Source organism: Glycine soja, chromosome 17 (assembly GCF_004193775.1).
Source record: "Glycine soja cultivar W05 chromosome 17, ASM419377v2, whole genome shotgun sequence".
Lineage (NCBI taxonomy): Eukaryota > Viridiplantae > Streptophyta > Magnoliopsida > Fabales > Fabaceae > Glycine > Glycine soja.
The window spans coordinates 4,778,852-4,787,147 of record NC_041018.1 but is presented as its reverse complement, the minus strand read 5'-3'; the positions used below and the strand labels follow the sequence as shown (position 1 = coordinate 4,787,147).

General features: G+C 30.7%; 1 protein-coding gene across 1 annotated transcript; it reads left to right on the top strand.

The window, feature by feature from the left end:
* The first annotated feature begins 1,297 nt into the window (after positions 1-1,297).
* Positions 1,298-6,720, top strand: LOC114392108 (probable receptor-like serine/threonine-protein kinase At5g57670). The gene is made up of 7 exons (XM_028353143.1): positions 1,298-1,838; positions 1,916-2,170; positions 2,310-2,467; positions 2,610-2,689; positions 2,792-2,927; positions 3,114-3,263; positions 6,212-6,720. Exons 1-7 carry the CDS (start codon positions 1,637-1,639, stop codon positions 6,371-6,373), a joined length of 1,143 nt encoding a protein of 380 aa, XP_028208944.1. The 5' UTR covers positions 1,298-1,636; the 3' UTR covers positions 6,374-6,720.
* The last annotated feature ends 1,576 nt before the right edge of the window (positions 6,721-8,296 follow it).

Here is an 8,296-nt window from a genome sequence, read left to right as displayed (position 1 = left end):
ACTTGAGAAGAAAAAAAAAGGATTAATAATTTGTCACATGCCCTTAAGTCCCACCTAATTATGGACCATGGCACATGGAACCGTTGGCATGATCAACATCAATTTTCCAGTGTCGAAAACAGCAAGAAACATCCAAATCCAAACAGTAATGAACTTAATTCTCAATTTTATTACCAAGAAATCAGAAAAATAAATCAGGAGTTTGGAAATTATAAGAATTTGGGGAAAATATAAAAAAATATGAACTTTTTAAATATAATTATTTTAACCCATTTGACTAATTTTAAATATAAAAATAATGGTGCTATACCAAAGCATGTATCATGTAGGATTTCATACATTCAATACATTCAACCCTCCAGTTTCTCTCGTACCAACAAAGAGTCAATCTCACAAACTAATAATTGTTAGATGGAAAGCGAAATCAACTTCTTCTTTTTTTTTTTTAAAGTGAGTTTTACTTTTAAATATAATTATTTTAACCCATTTGACTAATTTCAGCATGGTTACCAATATCCAGGGACATTTCATAAAACTGAGTGGTGATACAATAAATATCTCTTTTAACATAAACTTGGTCTGAAAATAATTTGACAATAATAAAAGCTACTTTTTTGTTGCAGCTCGTTTTCCATCATAAATGCAAAGTAGTTTACCTGAACCATTACCTTAGTTGGACATGGCTATATCTACTAGAGCACCGATAATACCACACTCAGAAACTGACACCTGGGGTGATGGTTCCCTCCAATTTTTCCTTTTCATCTAAAACAAAAAACATGAGTAATTTGAACATCCACATTATTTATAAGGGAAAATAAATAACCAAAAACAAATAAAGAAAAGTTTAATTTGTATATAAAGTTTTTTATATACTAACATTAATAAGAATTGATTCTGTTAACAATAAGGTAATTTCTATAAATAAAAAGATATTGGCAACTAATTAACAATATAGATAATTATGATACAAATAAACTATTTTACCATATATATAAATTTGTGATTAAATAGTAATGTAAAAAATCTTTATTAATATATAATATTTTCTCATATTTATAAGATTTATGTGAAAAATAGCTAACTAAATTTAAATATTAGCAAATTATTTGATTGCATCACTAATTGAAGTAGCCATGGAACACGCATGTCTCACTTCTAGAGGGGATTAAGAATACCAAAGATATAGAAAAACCTATGTTACAAATCACATTTGTCACAAGCATGGGTATCTAGTGGGAATTAATTAATTGGCTGAATTAACAATATTCAAAGCAAATTAAATAGAGAGGGATAATAGGGTCACCTCATTCTACACGCACCAAAATTGCCACCCTTTTAATCCATCTTTCTTTGTTTCTCTGCACAGCATAGGCCAAGTTTTCTTCTTTAGAAAAAGCATGGATAAACGAGACAAAGCATTTAAGCTCCTCTAACGGTCCCTCCCTAGTACATGGCACTTGTTCACGCCACACCTTTCAACCAAACCAAACCAAAATAAAACCTACGAGTGGTGTCTCTATGTTTGTGAGACCCAAACGCGGTCTTACTTCTTCTTCTTCTTCTTCACTTGTCCTCTGTTTTGAATTGCTCTGCTCTGCATGAAACAGAGTCCCCTGTTGGATTGTTCATTGCAATGAGGTATATTCGGAGCAACAGCTTCAAGAGGTTCTTCTCATTCAGAAGACGCAGTTCAAGGGAACAGATTCTGAGTCCCAACAGTAAGGGTGAAGGAAACAATGAGATTCTTCCGCATGAAGAAGAACCTTCTCGAAGACCCTCTTGGAAGTGCTTCTCTTATGAAGAGTTGTTTGATGCCACCAATGGCTTCAGCTCAGGTTTTGAAAATTAAGGTTTGATTTTTTCTTATTCTAGTTTTGCGGAATTGAGACTTAGCATGTTTTTTTCTTTCCAGAAAATTTGGTGGGAAAAGGAGGGTATGCAGAGGTTTACAAGGGAACAATGAATGGTGGTGAGGAAATTGCTGTGAAGAGACTCACAAGAACTTCGAGGGATGAGAGAAAGGAGAAAGAGTTTTTGACAGAGATTGGTACAATTGGTCATGTGAACCATTCCAACGTTTTACCTCTTTTGGGGTGTTGTATTGATAATGGTCTTTACCTTGTTTTTGAGCTATCTTCCAGAGGTTCTGTTGCATCTCTTATTCATGGTACTTTTTTTTTCTTTCTAAAAAGAACTTTTTTTTTTTCTCATAAAGATTTAAAATTTGGCAGCAAAACATGTCATGTATTCTGGGTTTGCAAAAATAAAAACAATGGTTTTTAATAGTGTGTGAATTTTCTTTGTAGATGAAAAATTGCCTCCTCTAGATTGGAAAACGAGACATAAGATAGCTATTGGAACTGCACGTGGCCTTCACTACTTGCATAAGGATTGCAAGAGGAGGATAATCCACCGGGACATCAAGTCTTCAAACATTTTGTTAACAAAGGATTTTGAACCACAGGTCCTTTTAATTTGCACTTTACTTAGCAGTTAGCCCTGCACTTACCTATTTTAGCTTAATCAATGTTTCAAATACAGTGTTTTTTTGATAGGTTTATTATTTATTTTCTTACCAAAAGTATTATGTTATATGATTGTGGCAGATATCTGATTTTGGCCTAGCAAAATGGCTTCCATCTCAATGGACTCATCATTCAATTGGCCCTATAGAAGGGACATTTGGGTACTCATCTTTTCATGGACCCTCTAATAATCTGAATGGATAGTATATTTTTAAAATATATGAATCGTTATGAAAATGGATATGCTTTCTATAATTTTGCAGACATTTGGCCCCAGAGTACTACTTGCATGGTGTTGTGGATGAGAAGACAGATGTGTTTGCCTTTGGTGTGTTCATGCTAGAAGTAATCTCTGGCAGAAAACCAGTGGATGGGTCTCACCAAAGCTTACATAGCTGGGTAAGTAGCCCCCCCTTTTGCCTTGTGAACTTGGCGTGTTTCATTGAAAATGCCTTTTGGTTTCTTCTAGACTTTGCCTACTCTAATGGTGGGATGTGACTTTTAACATTGGTTAAGTCATTATTCATTAATTAAACGTTTTTTGGTGCATTAAGTAACCATGTCATGTATATTTTGAATAAATAGGCTAAACCAATTTTGAACAAGGGTGAGATAGAAGAGTTGGTGGATCCAAGGCTTGAAGGGGCTTATGATGTGACACAGTTAAAGAGATTTGCCTTCGCTGCCTCTCTTTGCATTCGGGCATCTTCAACTTGGCGACCTACCATGAGTGAGGTACCACCTTACAATACTTGTTTCTTGTATTTGGATTTTGGATTCGCTTCTTTGCCTTCTTTTACAAGAATACATGGATTAAGAAATTGTCCAACAACAAAAAAAAAAACATTGATTAAGAGATTATTAATAAAAAAAAATTGTTGAACGTTATGTTAAGAATATACATTGACAATTAGCTAAATTTCATTGCAAACTATAAAATCATAATTAAAGCTTATTTAATAAAAAATAGGACTTACAATTTTTGATGATTTCTAATAAATTTTAGAAAAAAAATGAAAATTATGTTCAAAATAATATTTTAGAGATTGTGTTGCTAACATTTTTCTTAAAAATTATGGTGATGATGTATTAATAATATTTTTTGATAAAAATAGTATTTTTTAGGTTTGATAAAAATATTTTTAAATTCTTATTTAGTATTTTAAAAATGCTGGTTAGCATTTATTAAAAAGAATTATCCCTTCTTTCCAAAATAAACTGAGTTTTTGGCATTAAAAAAAATTCGCATTGACTGATGTTTATAGTTTTCACTGAAATAATAAAAATGTTATTCCAAATTTACTCCTAATAAATTACATCGATCAAGTGTGCTTGTCAAATTTTCAACTACCACCATCAATCATTCAATAGTTACAAATAACAGTTAAGTATGATACATTTATAAATATTAAGAATATTTTAGTAAAATTGCCCCAACAAGTAATTTTTATTGTTATTCTTAAAATGTGAAAAACGGTTAAACATCAGTCCTTTTTGGGAACTTATATATATTTTTTAAAAGAGCAAGAATCTTTTAAAAAAAAAATCAATTTTAATGTTTCTGGTAAGTTAAAAAATAATAATTTTGAAAAAAATTATAAATATATATCATAAAAAATATTTTTTAAGCTGATTATTTGGTTGGTTTTGTAATTAGCATATTCTTTTGGCAAAGCGATACTCCCAAGTCCGTCCCAAGACATGTTATGGATTCAGTAGCCTGGGATCTTGGGCTGTACTTCTACCACCAAGACCAATGCTAAAAGAACTTAGTATTACGTAGATCTTAAATATTGATTTCATATTCTCTTCACTTATTTTAAAAGAACTTGGTATTTGGAAAATTACAAGTTTAGATCAAAGAAATGTTTTTATAAATAAATTAAAAATGTCATCTCCCCTCATTTCTAGCAAGAAGTTTTTTTACTGTTTATCTCGACAAATCTATGGAAAGGAAAGATAAAGTGAAAATAAAACAAAATTTTAGTAATTAGTAGTGAAAATAGGAAAGGGTATATTATTAATGAATGTATTAAGGTTATGATTGAATATTTAATAGTGACTTAAATTTAATAAAATCAGATGAAATGAAGTTAAGTGAAACAATTCATACATTTTAAAATTATTATTTCATTTTGTTTCGCTCTATTTTATTTATTTCCATTCATCCAAATCCAAACTTAATTTAAGAGTATCAGTAACAAAATATTAATATACTGTATTTTTAGGGCAATAATATACTATACTAAAAGATTTCAGTTACTTAAAATTATTAAATATCCTTATATTTGTAATACGATAAATATTTTTAAAATGATTTTCATATTTATTTTTTTAATCGAAGTCTTTAAAGATACCCCTAACATTTATCTTCATGACGTTGTTTCCATCAATTTTGTTGTTGGTCATCAGGTAAATTAGGAGCAATAAAATGACTGGTATAACCACCACGATATTGCACACATTTGATGTGTAGGAAATTATTTCTGTCAATTGAAACGTCCAGTAGATTGCGACTCGTCCACTTGCCATTTTTTTATCCCGTTGCTAGAGCCAAAGCTTCAAGTTTCAAGTAATTGAAGTGCACCAAAAACTACAATAGAACTATAGAAGTACACGCAAAAAAAAATTGCCTTTAAATACTAAATACTTCTAAACAAAAGAAAAGTATTAATATTGATTATATTATTACTATTATTATTCCTTTCAAGTAATATTATTATTATTATTGTATAATTTTTCTCAACGGCACAATTTCTTTGTTATCATATTAAGATCAGTTTCATGGCTTCAAACAATCAAACTTCCTAATATAATACTCTATTGTCAGCTTTCCTTTTATTTAATTTCCATGGCTTTGCTCATCAGTTTCAGCAGTCAGAAATCTGATCCAGGATAGATTCATCCTTATTTTCCCAAAATTCCAATGGCGGCCTATTTTTCCCATGAAAATTGATTAATCACTTGATGTTCTCTCTTACCTAATTTTATCCTTTGTGCTAATAACAGGACACCTGCTAAAATATATGACACTCCACGTGACAATATATATATATATATATATATATATATATATATGTATATAACAAATTAAATGCGTAGGTTCTATTAGGTTCCATGTCACCCTTGAGTGATGATTTGTACGTACCTTTATCCAACACAGAGATGAAAGGCATTCAATTCATTGGGATTGTAGGCCTCTTGTTCTTGCTGTGAATCACGCATAAACCAATAATGGTTGACAGTATGTGCATAATGAATTAATGATCAGAAATTTTTTTAACATAGATCATGTGTACAGTGACTTTACTATTAGATGGAGCTTTAGAGATGATTTATTATAGATTGCCTTTTAATCTTAAAAAAAAATAGTGTACGCAATAGTGTGAATGATTTTTATACAGTCATTCAGTTATAATTTTTCATCCCCTATTTTGGGTAACAGAGCTCAATAGGAACATAATAGGGTTACCTAGTTACCGATTTTCTTGATTTTGTCCATGGGTTGGGTTTTTATGTCCCCATGTTTTTGGTTATGTTGTTCTTGTTGTTTTTTTCTTAATGGAATTCCTGATTTGTTGCAGTAGTCTATGATAAATTTATTGATTTTTAATGATTATCTTAAAAGTATGCTAATCATAATTTTAGATTGGTTGATAATATTATTTATTTATAATTGGCAGGTATTAGAGATAATGGAGGAAGGAGAGACGGATATAGAGAAGTGGAAAATGCCAGAGGAAGAAGAAGAACAAGAGGAGGAGTTCTGGGGTTTTGAGGATCTGGAATATGAATATGACAGCTCCTTTTCAATGTCTTTACTTGACTCCATTGGAAGTACTTAATTAGGAGTTACATCATTACATGCCTTTTTCAATTGCTTGTATATATACAAATTTCATAGAGAGGAGTTCATGTGGCTATGCTACTCCTATCTAATCAAATCAAATCTCTAATAACATTTTTTTTCACTTTTTTTTTTATGGATGTGAAATAATTATTGTAATTGAACTCCATTATGTCGGCAACACCAGAGGAAATGACCCAGCAAGGTTGTTTCAATTTCACTGATAATCTGGTTTTGTAAAACAAGGCAGAGATAATTGGGTCCAATAGGTCCACTCAGTGCAATTTTTCTACACGATGTGACTAGACTAGCAATAATATGAGGTTTATAAGTCGTTTAGATAGAGACATTGGAAATAGATTGTGCATAATGATGGCTCATATTTTTCAATTTTTAAGCTCATTCGGCGATACTTTTGGTTAGAAAAGTGAGTTACATTTAAGGACCTTAGTCTTTACATAAGAAAAAGAGAAAAAGAAAAAAAAAATTAGTTACCATATGGCAAGTCTATTAGGCTTGGAGTTTGGACTTTGTATAGATTTCAAATAATTTGCTTGCTTTTGGCAATTTCATCCTAATATGTTAATATTAACTATTAACTATATTGTATTTCACGTATCTCTTCTATAATGATGCTATCTTCTACTAACAGGGAAAATACAGCCGGCATATTTGAACATAACGTTTTTTGCTTGTTATTTAACGGTAAAGAATATTGATGGAACAAAGTCTAAAGTTTTAAACTCCGAACCAGCTTAGTCTTTCATAGCCAAATATATTTCTTCTTAAGAATCAATGTATTTTTAATATAATAGAGCGAGCAGAAGAACAGTGAATAAGTTTGATGGATTTATTAGCTGCACGCAAGTTGCCATATGCAGAATTTGAAAATTGGAAGCGACACTAACTAGAGCTGTCATGTACTTTGAACGTTATTTATATTTATTTATAGTAAATATGAATATCAATTGGGCGTTCACATGAACTGATTTGCATGAATGTAATCTGAACCAAATCCCTAGACAGCCAGAGGCCACAGAGTATCATACATTTTTTTTTCCGTTAATTTTTGAGGAAAAAACGAAATAGGTGTGTGGAAATAATGTGTTTGTCATTTGTCACTATAATTAATTTACAAAGGGAAAGGGATTTTTGTTTCTTAGTGAAAAGAAAAACTAGGTAGAGTGTATTTGGTAAAGGAAGGTAGGAGAGAAATAGAATGAGTCTCATACATTTTACAATCTATTTTAATTTAAATATTTTCCCTCTATTTTCATCATCCCAACCAAACACATTTTATCTGTTTTTTTGCATACATTAACTCTGCTCTGGAACGCATAAAATGAGTGAATAAAATAGCTCGCTCTATTATGCCTTTCAGTAAAACCTTTATTTATATAATACTACTTTAAGAAATACTGTTAAAACACTCGTTGGCAGAACTCATAAAATAAAGTACATTTGCACACAAAAAAATAACACTAAATGAGCGGAAGTTGCCGATGAAGTGATAGTTTTCCGACGGCAAATATATATAATTTCAAAGTTAACTTAATTAATCAAAGGCTTGCATTTATGTATATGTGTTAGTTGAACGTTGCCCCGAACAGCCGAAAAAGTTGTTCAGCAAGTAGGAGAATGAATCTTAGACAAATTATCAAAATATCTTTTGCTTTTCAATACTATTAAATTGAAGGTTGTTTAACTTAAAAAAGAATAGGAGGAATTAATGATGCAATGACCAAGATAGTGCATGCAACGAAGAATAAACATTAATAACTTAATATTGCTTAACAAAATATATTATTTTATGATTTTGTGATAGTTAACATTGGACCAAAAAAAAACTATTTACGGGTTGAGGCTTGTAATTGTCAAAACAGAAGGCCAGAGGCTATGCATTTTTATTGCAGAACTTAAC